The sequence below is a fragment of the Pongo pygmaeus genome, chromosome 20 (genome assembly GCF_028885625.2).
Source record: "Pongo pygmaeus isolate AG05252 chromosome 20, NHGRI_mPonPyg2-v2.0_pri, whole genome shotgun sequence".
NCBI classification, from domain to species: Eukaryota; Metazoa; Chordata; class Mammalia; order Primates; family Hominidae; genus Pongo; species Pongo pygmaeus.
This window is the reverse complement of record NC_072393.2, coordinates 44258700-44275775: the sequence shown is the minus strand read 5'-3', so window position 1 is coordinate 44275775 and position 17076 is coordinate 44258700. Positions and strand designations below refer to the sequence as shown.

General features: G+C 60.2%; 2 protein-coding genes across 3 annotated transcripts in view; one reads left to right on the top strand and one right to left on the bottom strand.

Moving 5' to 3' along the window:
• Positions 1-260: 260 nt before the first annotated feature.
• On the top strand, positions 261-15998 carry CAPN12 (calpain 12). Its single transcript, XM_054462603.2, has 21 exons — positions 261-807; positions 1850-1919; positions 2725-2843; positions 3371-3504; positions 5059-5227; positions 6628-6702; positions 6773-6858; positions 6929-7003; positions 7636-7799; positions 7887-8116; positions 10051-10062; positions 10268-10476; positions 10711-10753; positions 10826-10885; positions 11415-11472; positions 11895-11971; positions 12086-12148; positions 12508-12586; positions 15090-15206; positions 15291-15349; positions 15434-15998. Exons 1-21 carry the CDS (start codon positions 571-573, stop codon positions 15458-15460), a joined length of 2163 nt encoding a protein of 720 aa, XP_054318578.2. The 5' UTR covers positions 261-570; the 3' UTR covers positions 15461-15998.
• Positions 15777-17076, bottom strand: part of ACTN4 (actinin alpha 4) — an 82777-nt gene continuing 81477 nt past the window's right edge. For both annotated transcript variants that reach the window (XM_054462598.2, XM_054462600.2), the window contains exon 21: positions 15777-17042. In XM_054462598.2, coding sequence (XP_054318573.2) covers positions 16884-17042 — 159 coding nt within the window. In that variant the 3' untranslated portion in view covers positions 15777-16883. The remainder of the gene's footprint in view (positions 17043-17076) is intronic.

The window sequence follows — 17076 nt, the reverse complement described above, 5'->3', positions numbered from 1 at the left end:
GCATGGTGACACGAGCCTGTAATCCCAGCTACTCGGGAGGCTGAGGCAGGAGAATCGCTTGAACCTAGAAGGCGGAGGTTGCAGTGAGCTGAGATCGTGCCACTGCACTCCAGATACTGATGGAGAAGAAACATGAAGGCGGGGAGAGAGAAACTGTCAGAGGGAGCGGGGGAGAGGCAGTCTGAGAGATAGAGACACTGAAGTAAACCCGCCTCCTTTCCCAGCCTCACAGGCTTAAGTAGGCAGAAGCACACCCCCACACTGACCTCCTTCTTGGTGCTCTGACAGCGGCAGCCGGTCCTCCCTCAGCTCTGCCCGCCTTCTCTCCTGCTGCTGGCCAAGCCCATTAAGCTGCTACCTTGGCCACAACTGAAGGCCCCACGCCCTGGGGAGAAAACCACTGAAGAGGCGTCCCTGCTCCCCAGCACCCCAAACCATCAATTAATATTAACGAGGGAAGGCTCCTCATTGCCTAAAGACCCCCACTGGGGCTCCAGTGGAGGAGAGGCCCCGCCCCCGTGACTCAGGAGGTTAAAGGGCCTGGTGCCGGCTTGTGAGGCCAGTGTCCAGATGGCGTCCAGCAGTGGGAGGGTCACCATCCAGCTCGTGGACGAGGAGGCTGGGGTCGGAGCCGGGGGCCTGCAGCTCTTTCGGGGCCAGAGCTATGAGGCAATCCGGGCAGCCTGCCTGGATTCGGGGATCCTGTTCCGCGACCCTTCCTTCCCTGCTGGCCCTGATGCCCTTGGCTATGACCAGCTGGGGCCGGACTCGGAGAAGGCCAAAGGCGTGAAATGGATGAGGCCCCATGTAAAGTGTGGCTGGGGTCTGGGCTCCGGGGTCTGAGGGAGGAGGGGCTGGAGGCATGGACTCCTGGGTCTGAGGGAGGAGGGCTGGGGGCCTGGACTCCCTGGTCTGAGGGAGGAGTGGCTGGAGGCATGGACTGGGTCTGAGGGAGGAGGGGGCTGGAGGGATGGACTTCTGGATCTCAGGGAGGAGGGATTGGAGACCTGGACTCCTGGGTCTGAGGGAGGAGGGGCTGGGGACCTGGACTCCTGGGTCTGAGGGAGGAGGATGCTTGGACCTGGACTTCTGGATCTGAGGGAGGAGAGGCCAAGGCCTGGACACCTGGGTCTGAGGGAGGAGGGGCTGGGGACCTGGACTCTTGGGTCTGAGGGAGGAGGGGCTGGGCCTGGACTCCTGGGTCTAAGGGAGGAGGGGCTGGGGACCTGGACTCCTGGGTCTGAGGGAGGAGGGGCTGGGCCTGGACTCCTGGGTCTGAGGGAGGAGGGGCTGGGCCTGGACTCCTGGGTCTGAGGGAGGAGGGGCTGGGCCTGGACTCCTGGGTCTGAGGGAGGAGGGGCTGGGCCTGGACTCCTGGGTCTGAGGGAGGAGCATGCTGAGGATCTGGACTCCTGGGTCTGAGGGAGGAGGGGCTGGGGACCTGGACTCTTGGGTCTGAGGGAGGAGGGGCTGGGCCTGGACTCCTGGGTCTGAGGGAGGAGGGCCTGGGCCTGGACTCCTGGGTCTGAGGGAGGAGGGGCTGGAGACCTGGACTGTTGGGTCTGAGGGAGGAGGGGCTAGGCCTGGACTCCTGGGTCTGAGGGAGGAGCATGCTGAGGATCTGGACTCCTGGGTCTGAGGGAGGAGGGGCTGGGTCCTGGACTCCCAGGTCTGAGAGAGGAGGGGGCTACCATGGGACTGGCTCAGCACAGCTTCTGGAGACCCAGGGAAGCCATGCTCCTGCCCACAGCCTTCCAGGCCTTTCATGGGCTTGGAGGCCCTCACTCCTCTGGATGTGACCTTTCCTCGCTTTCTTGGGCTGAGGCCTGGAATCCCCCACCACCCACAGGAGTTCTGTGCTGAGCCGAAGTTCATCTGTGAAGACATGAGCCGCACAGACGTGTGTCAGGGGAGCCTGGGTGAGACCCTGAACCCACCTTGAGTCCTCAGATCCAGCCAGTTTCAGCTGGAATCCTGACAGCTCCATCCCTTGGTCCCCCCACTCCCGGCCCCTGGATCCCTCCTCAGTCTCTTTTCTCCCTAGTCCTCTCTCTCCCTCCTTCCTTCTTTCTTTCTTTTTGAGATGGGGTCTCACTCTCACCCATTCTGGAATACAGTGGCACCATCATAGCTCACTGCAGCCTTAACCTCCTGGACTCAAGCAATCTTCCTGCCTCAGCCTCCCAAGTAGCTGGGACTACAGGCGCATGCCACCATGCCCAGCTAATTTTTAAATTTTTTTTTAATTTTTATTTTATTTTATTTTATTTTATTTTGAGATGGAGTCTGGCTCTTGTCCCCTAGGCTGGAGTGCAATGGGGCAATCTCGGCTCACTGCAACCTCCACCTCGGGTTCAAGCCATTCTCCTGCCTTAGCCTCCCAAGTAGCTGGGACTACAGGCACCTGCCACCACACCCAGCTAATTTTTGTATTTTTAGTAGAGATGGGGTTTCATCATGTTGGCCAGGCTGGTCTCAAACTCCTGACCTCGTGATCCGCCTGCCTTGGCCTCCCAAAGTGCTCGGATTACAGGCGTGAGCCACCGCACCCGGCCTAAATTTTCTTGTAGTGGAGTCGTGCCATGTTGGCCAGGCTGGTCTTGAACTCCTGGGCTCAAGTGATCTTCCTGCCTTGGCCTCCCAAAATGCTGGGATTAGAGGCATGAGCCACCGCGCCAGGCCTCCCTCCTTCCATCCTCACCTAATCCTGGCCTCTCCTCCCAGGTAACTGCTGGTTCCTTGCAGCCGCCGCCTCCCTTACTCTGTATCCCCGGCTCCTGCGCCGGGTGGTCCCTCCTGGACAGGATTTCCAGCATGGCTACGCAGGCGTCTTCCATTTCCAGGTACAACTCAGTTCCTCTGCCCATGTCTCAGTTTCCCCCATGGTGACTTGGTGATATGGATTTTTCTTTTTTTTTCTTTCTTTTTTTTTTTTTTTGAGATGGAGTCTTGCTCTGTCACCCAGGCTGGAGTGCAGTGGCACAATCTCTGCTCACTGCAACGTTTGCCCCGCCCCTGGGTTCAAGCAATTCTCTGCCTCAGCCTCCTGAGTAGCTGGGATTACAGGCACCCGCCATCATGCCCAGCTAATTTTTTTGTATTTTTAGTAGAGACGGTGTTTCACCATCTTAGCCAGGCTGGTCTCGAACTCCTGACCTCGTGATCCATCTGCCTCGGCCTCCCAAAGTGCTGGGATTACAGGTGTGAGCCACCGCACCCGGCCAGCGATATGGATTTCATAGTTAACATTGACTTGGGGCTGTAATTCCTGACTCTGGGACTGGCACAGCAGAGTCAGGGCCCAGAGGCAGGGCCCAGGTAGGCTTGGAGGTTGTGAAGCCGAGTCCGGCCCTGCATCTTCTCCCGCCAGCTCTGGCAGTTTGGCCGCTGGATGGACGTCGTGGTGGATGACAGGCTGCCCGTGCACGAGGGGAAGCTGATGTTCGTGCGCTCGGAACAGCGGAACGAGTTCTGGGCCCCACTCCTGGAGAAGGCCTACGCCAAGTGAGGACCCCAGTTCCAACCAGCTGCAGCCCCAAGTCCCCGCAGCAGGCATCAAGCCACAGGGGGACCCAGAGTCCCCCAAGCTCTGCAATCCTCCAAACACCCCACCAAGAATCCCAAACCAAGTGACAACCCCCAGAACCCTCATATCACAACATCACCTGAGCAACTTCACGTCTTTTTTTTTTTTTTGAGACAGAGTCTCATTCACTCTGTCACCCAGGCTGGAGTGCAGTAGCGCGATCTTGGCTCACTGCAGCCTCTGCCTCCCAGGTTCCAGTGAGTCTCCTGTCTCAGCCTCCCGACTAGCTGGGATTACAGGAGCGCACCACCATGCCTGGCTAATTTTTGTATTTTTAGTAGAGATGGGGTTTCACCATGTTGGTCAGGCTGGTCTCTAACTCCTGATCTCAGGTGATCCACCTTCCTCGGCCTCCCAGAGTACTGGGATTACAGATGTGAGCCACTGTGCTCAGCTGTACCTTCAAATCTTAAACCCCTCTCTCCATCAATATTTCACACAAAACATTCCTGGAGACCCCCAGTCACCCATAATTCTTAAGGATCCTGAAATCTCATATATCAGGCCCTGGATTCGCCAAATCTGGGATTTATCCCCTCGGGTGAGCTATAATCTTAGATTGTCTCTCCTGGTCCATTGAGAAATCTAAAGTACCCCCAAAATATTGGGTGTCACCCTGGGACCCTGAAATCTTTGCCTTTTCCCCATTCCGAGGCTCTGAAATTCCTGACAAGCCCCCATAGGGATGACCCCCAAAGCGGACATCTACCAGAGGCTCAAGGTTTCAGACACAGCACCAGGACTCTCAGAATTCTAACACAGCTCTCCCATGCCCCCTGCCAAACCGAAGTCCTGGTCACCCCAAGGACCACAGGCCCAATCTCCAAGGGCTTCTGTGTGTGTCACAGTTCCCCCTGTCAAGAGTCTGAATTTTTTTTTTTTTTTTTTTTTAAGATGGAGTTTTGCTCTTGTTGCCCAGGCTGGAGTGCAATGGCGTGATCTTGGCTCACCGCAACCTTCGCCTCCCGAGTTCAAGCGATTCTCCTGCCTCAGCCTCCCAAGTAGCTAGGATTACAGGCATGCGCCACCACGCCCAGCTAATTTTTGTATTTTTAGTAGAGACGGGGTTTCACCGTATTGGCCAGGCTGGTCTCGAACTCCTGACCTCAGGTGATCCACTTGCCTTGGCTTCCCAAAGTGCTGGGATTACAGGCATGAGCCACCATGACCAGCCAAGAGTCTGAAATTGTTTTAGCTGGGTGTGGCAGTGTGCACCTGTGGGCCCAGCTCCTCGGGAGGCTGAGGTGGGAGGAGGATCGCTTGAACCCGGGAGTTTGAGGCTACAGTGAGATGAGATCATGCCACTTTACTCCGGCCTAGGCCACAGGGTGACCCTGAAAAAAGTCTCAAAACTTCAGGAATTTCCTCTGGGGATTCCACACCCTGAGACACGGGCCCCTGCAGATCCCAGGGCAGGGGTGCCTGAGATGCTCGTACTTGCCTCAGCCCTCACCCCAGATCTGCCCCCACAGGCTCCACGGCTCCTATGAGGTGATGCGGGGCGGCCACATGAATGAGGCTTTTGTGGATTTCACAGGCGGCGTGGGTGAGGTGCTCTATCTGAGACAAAACAGCATGGGGCTCTTCTCTGCCCTGCGCCATGCACTGGCCAAGGAGTCCCTCGTGGGCGCCACTGCCCTGGTAAGAGACCTGGACTCACATGCGGAACCCCCACCAGGACCAGAGCACAGTCAGGGTTGTGGTGGGGTGGGCGGAGTGCTTCCTCTGTTCTTCTCTGCTTCTGTTACTGGCTTAGGCTCGCTCATAAATCTAACTAGTCAAAATTAAATACATTTGCTCTCATGAATCAGGGGCTTCAGGCACAGCTGGATCCAGATGCTGAGAGTGTTGCAACTATGTTTGTTTATTTCTCATTTTGCGTTAGTGTCACTCTCAGCCAGACTCTCCCCTCATGGGCATAAAAGGGTCCCCCATAGCTGCAGGTATCTCCTACTACACCAGGGGTTATTAAAAAAAAAAAAAAAAAGAGTGCCTCTTTCTGAGAATTTCAGTAAAAGTCCCAGGATTAATTCTCGTGGGCTTAGCTTGGGTCATGTGTTCATCTGTGACCCCATGACACACTCATTCAGTGAGTTGATCTAACTCCTTCACTCATTCATTTACATAAATCCTCTACAGAGTTACTGCTTCTCTTTTTCTTTTGTGTCTGTTTGTTTCTTCTGTATCTTTCTTTGTCTCTATGTTTCTGTCTCTCCTCTTTCCATCTATTTTTTTTTTTTTTTTTTTTGAGATGGAATCTTGCTCTGTTGCCCAGGCTGGAGTGCAGTGGCACGATCTTGGCTCACTGTAACCTCTGCCACCTGAGTTCAAGCAATTCTCCTGCTTCAGCCTCCTGAGTAGACTACAGGTGCCCGCCACCATGCCCAGCTAATTTTTTGTATTTTTAGTAGAGATGGGGTTTCACCGAGTTAGCCAGGATGGTCTCAGTCTCCTGATCTTGTGATCTCCCCACCTCGGCCTCCCAAAGTGCTGGGATTACAGGTGTGAGCCACCACACCAGGCCCTCTTTCCATCTATTTTGTTTTTGTATTTGGAGGCAGGGTCTCATCTCACTCTGTTACCCAGGCCAGAGTGCAGTAGTGTCATCATAGCTCACTATAGCCTTGACCTCTGGGCTCAAGGGATCCTCCTGCCTCAGCCTCCAGAGTAGCTGGGACCACTGGTGCGCACCACCATGCCTGTTGAATTTTTAAATTTTTTGTAGACTTGGGGTCTTGCTATGTTGCTCAGGCTGGTCTTGGACTCCTGGCCTCAAGCCGTCCTTCCACCTCGACCTCCCTAAGTGTTGGGATTACAGGCGTGAGCCTGTACCTCCATCTCCTTTTGTCTCATTTCCATCTCCCTTCCTCTCCTTTTCTCTCTTGCCTTCAGTCACTAACTCTGACATGGTCTCTGAGCTGAGAGCCATTCAGTTCAGTGCTCTGGTTGGCTCCTGCCTTGGTGGCAGGAGGTTGGGGGCAGGGAGGAGCAGCTGCCCTCCTGTCCCCTACCTCGGCCTCACCATCCCATCCCCTGCCCAGAGTGATCGGGGTGAGTACCGCACGGAAGAAGGCCTGGTAAAGGGACACGCGTATTCCGTCACGGGCACACACAAGGTAAGTGTCCCCCATGGGTGGGGTGGCAGGCCATGTCCAGGCATCACCCCCACTGACAATGCTGCCCCAGGTGTTCCTGGGCTTCACCAAGGTGCGGCTGCTGCGGCTGCGGAACCCATGGGGCCGCGTGGAGTGGACGGGGGCCTGGAGCGACAGGTGGGAGGGGTCTGGGGTCGGTATGGGGCTGGACCCCACCTGCCCGCCCCTCACACCGCAGTCTCTCCAGCTGCCCACGCTGGGACACACTCCCCACCGAGTGCCGCGATGCCCTGCTGGTGAAAAAGGAGGATGGCGAGTTCTGGTCAGTTTGTCAGGGTCCCAGCTCTGCCTCTGGGAGGGTCTCCATGCCAAGGGGTTCAGGGAGGGCAAGCCCCAGTTGAAGGATGGGTCCTAATAGGGGGAAACTGTGTACATCGGTGGTAATTTTGGGGCCAGGTTCTATTTTGGGAAGTCGAGGAAGAATTGGTAGTAATATTAGCCTCTGATTGGAGCGGGTTTTAAAAAGTAGTAATATTAGGGGACTTTGAAGGCATAGTTCTCTATGGAGGGTTGAAAGGGATGGGCAGTATTTAGGGCAATGGAGGAAGGCTTGGTGATATTTGGGGCATTTCTTGAGATTTGGCAATGTTGAGGGGCTGAAGGATACTTGTTGGTAATTTAGAGTCTGAGGGTCTTGCTATTTGGGGGTTGGTGCCAATTTAACGATATTTGGGGGCAGCTTGTGAATCTTGGTGATTTGTGGGGCATATCTGAGGACTTGGAGGAATTTGGGGGAGCTAGAGGCCCAGCCATTTGGGGGTCATTTCTGGAGCCTGAAGGGTATTTGGCAATATTTAAGAAATGTGAGGGGCTTTAGGATCTGGGAATCATTTCCGGGATCTTGGGACCTCCTCGAGGTGGGGCCGGGCAGGGTCTGACTGGGTCACCGTGCAGGATGGAGCTGCGGGACTTCCTCCTCCATTTCGACACGGTGCAGATCTGCTCGCTGAGCCCGGAGGTGCTGGGCCCCAGCCCAGAGGGGGGCGGCTGGCACGTCCACACCTTCCAAGGCCGCTGGGTGCGCGGCTTCAACTCCGGCGGGAGCCAGCCTAATGCTGGTGAGGCCTGAGGGGCCCTGAGAAGCTTCCCGGGGTGGGGGGGCGCTGTGGCCAGCTGGGAAACCCCCTTTTTTCCTCCTCCCTTAGAAACCTTCTGGACCAATCCTCAGTTCCGTTTAACGCTGCTGGAGCCTGATGAGGAGGACGAGGATGAGGAAGGGCCCTGGGGGGGCTGGGGGGCTGCAGGGGCACGGGGCCCAGTGCAGGGGGGCCGCACGCCCAAGTGCACGGTCCTTCTGTCCCTCATCCAGCGCAACCGGCGGCGCCTGAGAGCCAAGGGCCTCACTTACCTCACCGTGGGCTTCCACGTGTTCCAGGTGAGGTCCTGGGCAAAGCTGAGGCTCGAGGGAACCCGGAGGGTAGAGGGGCGGGGCGGGGCGGGGCCAAGGAGCGGGAGAGGCATGGAGGGGCGGGGCCAATGGGAAGAGGGGAGGTGTGGAGGGCGGGGCCAAGGGGGAAGAGGGGAGTGGTGAAGGGGTGGGGCTGAGAGGGATCGGGGAGGAGTTGGGGGAGCAGGGCCAAGAGGTGACGGCGCGGGAAGGGAGTAGGGGGCTAGTAGGGCTGGGGGCCAGGTCTCAGAGGAGAGAGGGAGCTAAGGGAATGAGAGGGAGGGGCTCAGGGACAGACAGAAGGGTGAGGTTTAGGGGACAGAGAGAGGCTGGGGGTTAGAAGGGAAAGAGGGGACCAAGGAGACAGAGGGGTGAGGTTAGGAACAGAGAGGCTAGGGGTTAGAAGGGCCAGAGGGGACCAAGGAGACAGAGAAGGCACTGAGAGCGCAGATAGGGAAGGAAGAGTTGGGGAGGGGTCGGCGAGGGCCTGGGTCGGGGACTGCGGGGCAAAAGTTCAATAAGGGTCTAATAGAACGAAGAAAGAGGAAGAGGGCACAGAGATGAGAAGGGGCAGTGAGGAGACCCTGAGCGGCGGCCACCTCTCCCCCGCCCCGACGCCCCCCCTCCCCCGCCCCGACGCCCCCCTCTCCCCCGCCCCGACGCCCCCCTCTCCCCCGCCCCGACGCCCCCCTCTCCCCCGCCCCGACGCCCCCCTCTCCCCCGCCCCGACGCCCCCCTCGCCCCCGCCCCGACGCCCCCCTCGCCCCCGCCCCGACGCCCCCCTCGCCCCCGCCCCGACGCCCCCCTCGCCCCCGCCCCGACGCCCCCCCGCCCCCGCCCCGACGCCCCCCCCGCCCCCGCCCCGACGCCCCCCCGCCCCCGCCCCCCCCGCCCCGACGCCCCCCCCGCCCCGACGCGCCCCCCGCCCCCACGCCCCGACGCCCCCACGCCCCCACGCCCCCACGCCCCCACGCCCCCACGCCCCCACGCCCCGACGCCCCCACGCCCCGACGCCCCCACGCCCCGACGCCCCCACGCCCCCACGCCCCCACGCCCCCACGCCCCCACGCCCCCACGCCCCGACGCCCCCACGCCCCGACGCCCCCACGCCCCGACGCCCCCACGCCCCGACGCCCCCACGCCCCGATGCCCCGACGCCCCCCCGCCCCGATGCCCCGACGCCCCCCCGCCCCGATGCCCCGACGCCCCCCCGCCCCGATGCCCCGACGCCCCCCCGCCCCGATGCCCCGACGCCCCCCCGCCCCCGCCCCGACGCGCCCCCGCCCTGACGCCCCCGCCCCGACGCCCCCGCCCCCCGCCCCGACGCCCCCGCCCCCCGCCCCCCGCCCCGACGCCCCCGCCCCCCGCCCCCGCCCCGACGGCCCCCCCCGCCCCCGCCCCGACGGCCCCCCCTCCCCCCAACCCGACGGCCCCCCCGCCCTGACGGCCCCCCGCCCCGACGGCCCCCCGCCCCCCGCCCCGACGGCCCCCCCGCCCCTGCCCCTGCCCCGACGCCCCCCGTGCCCCGACGCCCCCCGTGCCCCGACGCCCCCCCGACGCCCCCCGTGCCCCGACGCCCCCCCGACGCCCCCCGTGCCCCGACGCCCCCGGTGCCCCGACGCCCCGCCCTCCCCCGCCCCGACGCCCCGCCCTCCCCGACGCCCCCCTCCCCCGCCCCGACGCCCTCCCCTCCCCCGCCCCGACGCCCTCCCCTCCCCCGCCCCGGCGCCCCCCCGCCCCCGCCCCGACGCCCCCCCGCCCCCGCCCCGACGCCCCCCGGCCCCCGCCCCGACCCCCCGCCCCGACGCCCCGCCCCGACGTCCCCGCCCCGACGTCCCCGCCCCGACGTCCCCGCCCCCGACCCCGACCCCGACCCCGACCCCGACCCCGACCCCGACGCCCTTTGTTTTTGCTTCTTTCAGATTCCAGAGGAGGTGAGTCTGGGATGGGGTCAACCTGCCCTGGGGCTTGGTCAACCTGCCCTGGGGGTGGGGGGCAGAGCCGGGTCCGGGGGCAGGGGAGGTGTGGACAGGGGTTGGGTAGGGTGGACGCGGCGCGCTGGAGGGTGTGGGGATGAAGGGCCGGGGTAAGCTTGGTCCGTGGTCACGCCGCCCCGTGGTCACGCCGCCCCGTCCCCAGCTGCTGGGCCTCTGGGACTCCCCGCGCAGCCGCACGCTCCTGCCGCGGCTGCTGCGCGCCGACCGCTCGCCCCTCAGTGCCCGCCGCGACGTGACCCGCCGCTGCCGCCTGCGCCCCGGCCACTACCTTGTGGTGCCGAGCGCCGCCCACGCCGGCGACGAGGCCGACTTCACTCTGCGTGTCTTTTCCGAGCGGCGCCACACGGCCGTGTGAGCCCCGGGCACCCAAATCCTACCCCATCCCTGCCTAGACAGGCCCCGAGACCCCCGAGACCCCCGAGACCCCCGAGACCCCCGAGACCTGACCCGCCCCCAGAACGCCCCGCCCCGCCCCGCCCCGCCCCGATGAGCCCAGGGCTCCACGGTCCCCACCTGAGATCCCGTCCCACACAGCCCCAGCTGGGGCAAACCGTCCCCTCCCCACTTCCCATCTGTAATTTGCAGGGAGATCGACGACGTGATCAGCGCAGACCTGCAGTTTCTCCAGGTGGGGACTGTCCCGGGAGGGGCGGGATGGGGCAGGGGTCTGGGCCAGCACTAAACTTCTGCTATGCCGCAGGGCGCCTACCTGCCACTGGAGCTGGGGTTGGAGCAGCTGTTTCAGGAGCTGGCTGGAGAGGTGAGGAGGGGGATTGGGCTGAGGGGGCATCCCGCTGCGGCCTCCCCTTGGGGACCCCCCTTCCCCCACCCCAGCATCTCAGGTGTCTCATTTTGCTTGCTTTTTCCTCCCTCCGGGCTTAAATCTCCTGACCTTTTCTTGAAATGCTCACAGCTCCTTCCTGCCTCAGGGCCTTGGGCTCAGTCCATATCCTCTCCCAGGACCACCCTCTCCCTGGACCATCCTCTCTCTGGACCACCCACCCTCTCCCTCCTGACACCTCCGGGCAGGCTCAGGCTTCATCTAAGGTGCCCAGCCCTGGAAGTTCTCCCTGACCCTCCCCCAGGCCGGTCTGCTGGCCCCCCACCAGCTCTCACAGCCCGGTGCTTCCCCCTTCACAGCCCTGGCCCTGTGGGGACAGGTCTGTCTCCCCCACTCCTGGAGCTAAGGCTCTGAGGCTCTGTCAGCTCCTGCCGTGTCCCTAGCACAGGGCTTGGCCCAGAGCAGCTAGATGAGTAAATGGTCTCATAAGCCCTCTTTCCTGGACTAGGAGGAAGAACTCAATGCCTTTCAGCTCCAGGCCTTACTAAGCATTGCCCTGGAGCCTGGTGAGTTGGCTGGGATGGGGGCAGGAGGAGGGGTCTTAGCCAGGGGTCCTGCAACCAGAGCCCGTGCCACCCTATGTCTATGAACCCACCGTGCTGCTGGGAGTTGGGCTCAGGAAGCCAGGGCTCAGCCTGGCAGCATCTCCCTGCAGGGGATCTTGTGTGGGCCTCGTGACCTGGGCCACGGCTGCTCGCAAGCTCTCCTTCCGCTGAAAGGCAAGGCTGACTTGAGCACAGACTGGGCACCCCCTGCGTGGATTTGAATCCCAGCCCTGCTAGGCACAGTAGTCACTGGCTCCCTGTGCCTCGGCTTCTATAATATGGGACTGACAACATCACTTGCTTAAGGGAGTCACATCCACACAGCCCTTAAAGTGGTGGCCAGAATGCAGAAGTGCTGTGGTTTGATTTTGTTTTTCCTGTAGCCAGGGCCCATACCCGCACCCGTACCCCCAGAGAGATCGGGCTCAGGACCTGTGAGCAGCTGCTGCAGTGTTTCGGGGTACATGGGGGGCAGTGCCTGGGTGAGGGAGGGAGTGGGGAAGGGGATGTTGGGGTCTCTCCTCCCCTTCTGGAGAGATTGACCTTAACCAGATGCCCCCTACCCCCAACACAGCATGGGCAAAGCCTGGCTTTACACCACTTCCAGCAGCTCTGGGGCCACCTCCTGGAGTGGCAGGTGAGGTGGGAGACTGGGCCTCTTCCCAGAAAGAGAGAAACCTTTACTAACGGAGACATAGGCACCCTGTGGGCTATCAGGCCCCCAGGGAAAGGGGGTACTGGACTATGCTGACTTAGAAAGATCTGCTTGGGATATCCCTGCCCCCGCCCAGCCTCAGCTTGTCCTCTGGGGATATTGCTCTTATTCCCATTTTACAGATTGGAAAACAGAAGTCCAAACTGGTTAGGCTGCTTGCTGGGGGTCCATACCAGAAGAAAGGGAGTTGGGATGGGCACCAGGCTGTCTTGACTGGGAGGCCCCATTGGCAGCCCTCTTCAGGGCCTGGAGAGTAGCCCTGACTCATCCTTCCTGCCTAGGCCATATTCGACAAGTTTGATGAGGACGCCTCTGGAACCATGAACTCCTACGAGCTGAGGCTGGCGCTGAATGCGGCAGGTGTGGACAGGGTCCTGGGGTGGTCATGGGGACAGGACCTGTTCTCTCCCATCCCATTGTCTCCAAGTCCCCCTGCTCAGCTGTGGCCGTCTGCACCGCGGCCATCCACAAGCCCACACCTTAGCTTGTTGCTGGTCCCTGGCAGGGGTTGGGCGACCCTGAAAGAGGCCAAATAAGGAAGAAGGAGGGCAAGGGGTTTGTGTGGGGTGGGGAGGACATGAAAAGGGGATGTGCCTGGTAGGGTGCTGGGGGAGGGAGAGGCCCCTCCAGGAAGGGGAAGATTAGGAGCTGGTGTCTGAGAGGCTCTGGCCCCCAGGGCAGCATGGTAGAATGTTCTGGATTCTGGTGCACCGGGGTTGGAATCCTCACTCTGCTGATTCCAGGAGGGGCCCTGGGCACTTGACTTCATCTCTTCGAGTCTCCATTTTCCTCTCTGAAATGGCCAGGGCCTGGTGTGGTGGCTCACACCTATGGCCCCAGCCACTCAAGAGGCTGAGGCTTGAGGATGGCTTGAGCCCGGGAGGCTGAGGCTGCAGTGAGCCGTGATTGTGCCTGGGCAACAGAGCAAGAGCCTGCCTCTCAAAAAAAAAAAAAAAAAAAAAAAAACCAGTACACAGGGTGGTGAGGAGTCGTCCATGCACTGCAGGGCATAGCACTTAGTGATGGGAGAACACAGCTTTCATTACCAAAAGCCCCAAAGAGAGCCGGCCAATGGCCTCTGCTGAGGAACTAGGCTGAGTTCCTCCTGATGAGCTGGAACAAGCCCAGCACAACATCCTAACCAAGAAACGAAGCCAGAGAGCAAGGCTTTCCATGGGCTCCAAGGCAGATGAGACAGTACAGGACTGTGACCCTCATGTGGAGGGGATTTGGAGAGTGGGCTGGGGTCAGAACTTGGAGTTCCCAGATCCCCAACCCCACTCCGGGGCCTGTCTGCCACCACACAGTAGAGGGAGCCATAGGAAGATGGGGGCTGGGGTGACTGTGATGGAGTCGGAGAGCCAGAGGGAGAGGGTTTGGGTGTGGCTGTGAGTGTGAGACCCAGAGAAGGTGGTCAAGTGTCCAAGACGTGTAAGAAAAGAGCCAGACGGGTGTGGTGGCTCACGCCTGTGATGCCAGCACTTTGGGAGGCTGAGGCAGGCAGATTGCTTGAGCCTAGGAGTTCAAGACCAGCCTGGGCAACATGGCGAAACCCCCATCTCTATTAAAACTACGAAAATTAGCCGGGTGTGGTGGTGTGTGCCTGTAATCCCAGCTACTTGGGAGGCTGAGACAGGAGAATCTCTTGAACCCGGGAGGCGGAGGTTGCGGTGAGCCAAGATCATGCCATTGTACTCCAGCCTGGGCAACAGAGCGAGACTCTGTCTCAAAAAAAAAACAACAAAAAAACAGCCCAAGTCAAAGGGGGAGAAATGGGGTCAGAGACAGCCAAGGATTGGGAGACGTGGGGCAGAGAGGGAGAGGCTGAGCCGGAGATAGGAGTGGAGGTGAGGGAGCAAGGACTCACAGCAGGTGGCAGGTGGCAGGCTTGTGTTCACGCGTCTGGTACCAGTGAGTGCCTGTTACATGCCAGGAGTTATTCCAGGAAGAAGGAAACTGATAAAAGTGCCCTTGAGAATTTCTCAAACGGGAACTCCTGCAGGGGCAGCTGAGGGGCTCCAGCCCCTTCTCGGGTCCTTCCACCCTATCTGGCTGGGTTTCCCCATAGCCCTGGGCATGGCAGCCTCCACCCCTATGCCCGAGGGCAGATGAATGCCAGAGGGAGAGTGACCTGGGGCAGGTCACACGGGCAGGAAAAGGCTGCAGGCCACCTGACCTCCTGTTAAACAGCACCTGGTACTGGGCACAGCATGGAATGGCACTTACTTGGTAGATATTTGTGAAGAGAATGAACACACAGAATGGGAGTGAAGATGGGCTTTGGAAGCAGCAGAAGCCCATGAAATGGTCCTTGGAACTGGGTTTGTCTGGCCGTGTGGGAGACGAAGGAGGTCATCAGGCACAACCTTGCATCTCAGAAGGGGTCAAGAACCCATTGTTTTGGGTTTTTAAAAGCCTCCAATGAGACTGCACAGCAGACCTGGTTTCTCAGCTTAGAAATCGCCTGAGGTGGACTGTAAGGAAACTGATTCCATGTGGGATTGACTATATTTTTTGCTGCACAGAAATATCCTCCAGTGCCCATTAGCAAGGAGAAAGCCCCACAGGATTTAAGGAGCAACAGTGCCCACACACCGAGTCACGTGTCAGACGCTGTCCTGAGCGCTCTGTCTTCACACACCCTATGGGGTCGGAGCTGTCTTAGTCCCCGTTTGATGGATGAGCAAACATAACAAGCCCAGAGGATTGAAGGGATCAGCCCGTGCTCACCCTGCCGGGATGGGGCAGAGTTGGGGTGTGACACCCTGTGGCATCTGTGTCCTTCCTGAGGTGGTGGGATGGGGATGCAATGCCAAGGTGGGTTCCCTGTGGGCCGCTGGGCTCAGAAGCAGCCTCCCCCTAGGCTTCCACCTGAACAACCAGCTGACCCAGGCCCTCACCAGCCGCTACCGGGATAGCCGTCTGCGTGTGGACTTCGAGCGGTTCGTGTCCTGTGTGGCCCAGCTCACCTGCATCTTCTGTGAGTACCACCCCTGGCACAGGGGCGCACGGGGGGAAGGGGTACGGGGACTGGTGGGCACTCACTCTGCCCCTCTCTGCATAGGCCACTGCAGCCAGCACCTGGATGGGGGTGAGGGGGTCATCTGCCTGACCCACAGACAGGTGAGCCAGGTGGGAGAGACGGGAGCTCAGGCTCCGTCCCGGAAGCTCCATGCCTCGAGCCACTGTCTTCCTTCTCTTCCTTAGTGGATGGAGGTGGCCACCTTCTCCTAGGATCTCAGGATGGGCGCACCTGCTGCTTGGGGCAGGGTTGCTGAGCAAGACCACCTCCCTAGGCCCTGCCTGGCACAGGTGCGGCTCTCTCTGGCATCCACCTGCCTGGGGCTGGTCTCTGGCCCTCACTGCTCACAGCCGGGCGACCACTCTGGCCTGTGTACTCCTCACTCAGAAGAACAGCAACAGCCCCTCTCAAGCAGATGACACGAGCTAGTCCACGTTTACAGCTTAAGACAGTGCTAGCTCTGCCCTGGCTCTCCTAGGAGGTGGAGGACAGACATGGGAGAGAGAAAAAAAGATGACGCCGCAGGAATCCTTCTTAAAAATATTACATGTTTTATTATCCTGTCCCCAGAGGGTGGTTTATCCAGAAACCGAGAAAAAAAAAAAAATCAATCAGAAAAACTCAAAAAAAAAAAAAAAAAAGGTAGGGGGAGCAAAACCATCAATCACCAGGCAGCCAGGCCAGCAGCCCACCTCCACCTCTGGAGGGTCCCCAGAGACCCACGCCTGACGCAGACCTGGAGGAGCATCAGCAAGGGGCCCGGGCAGAAAATCGGCTATGTCTTCATTATGAGAGCAGGAGAGACGGCAGAGATATGTTGCTAAGTGAATATATATTTATATAATAAATCCGTAAGTTAATAAAGTAAATAGTAATTCTCTGAAAGTTTTTAATTTTTTTATATTTTTTTGTGTTTTTTGTGATTTTTTTTTTTTTGGTTTTTGTTTTGTGTTTTTTTTTCTTTTTTTTTGGTTCTTAGAAAATCTGAGACGTGAGGCCAGACAAAGCAAGGCCGGGGCTGGTGGGATGGGGTGGGGTTCAGGGGGGCCCGGTCTGCCAACTCAGCTCCTCTGCTGCGAAAGCGGGGTGCTCGTTGGGGCCCCCATCTCCTGGCAATGGCAAGTGAGTCTGGAGCAGGGAGGGGAGAGGGGCTGGGGTGGGTCCCCAGCCGTCGGGTGGCGGTGGCGCCCTCTGCTGGCCCCTCGCATGGCCCAGGCGGTTCCTGGACAAGGCACATGGGGCTTTGGCCTGGATTGGGGAGGCCTTGAAGAGACCTCGCGGCCAACGAAGAGACCTGGGTGTGGTGAGGCATCCCCAGGGCATGGAAGGGACCGGTTGTGCTGTGGGAATCCACTGGCCCCTCCTTGGTTAAAAAAGCACAACACATCATACATATTTACCAGACCAGAAGCACTGGCCCCAAGTCCCCCAACCTGGTTGGGGGAACCTCCTGGCCAACCCACAAAGAGAGAGAGGAGAGAGCCTGCCCCAGCCCCTCCCTGCCCACCCACCCACCCACCCCGGAGGACTGCAGAGAGTGCTTTGCATAGATACAGAGTGGAGGAACGGGACTGTGGGGCTGCCCCGGCCCCTCCTGGAGGCCGTGGGGGTGTTGGGTTGGGTCTCTCCGGGGCCTCACAGGTCGCTCTCGCCATACAGGGCTGTGGAGAAGGACTTGTAGTCAAGGGCGCCGGGCACGGCATCAGGGCCCTGGTACGGCGCCATGCGGGCGATGCAGTACTCAGCCTGGTCGGGGGGCAGCTCTCTCCGCAGCTCCTCAGCTGTGATGAAGTTCTGAGGCAGGCAGGATGGGGCTCTGAGCCATCCC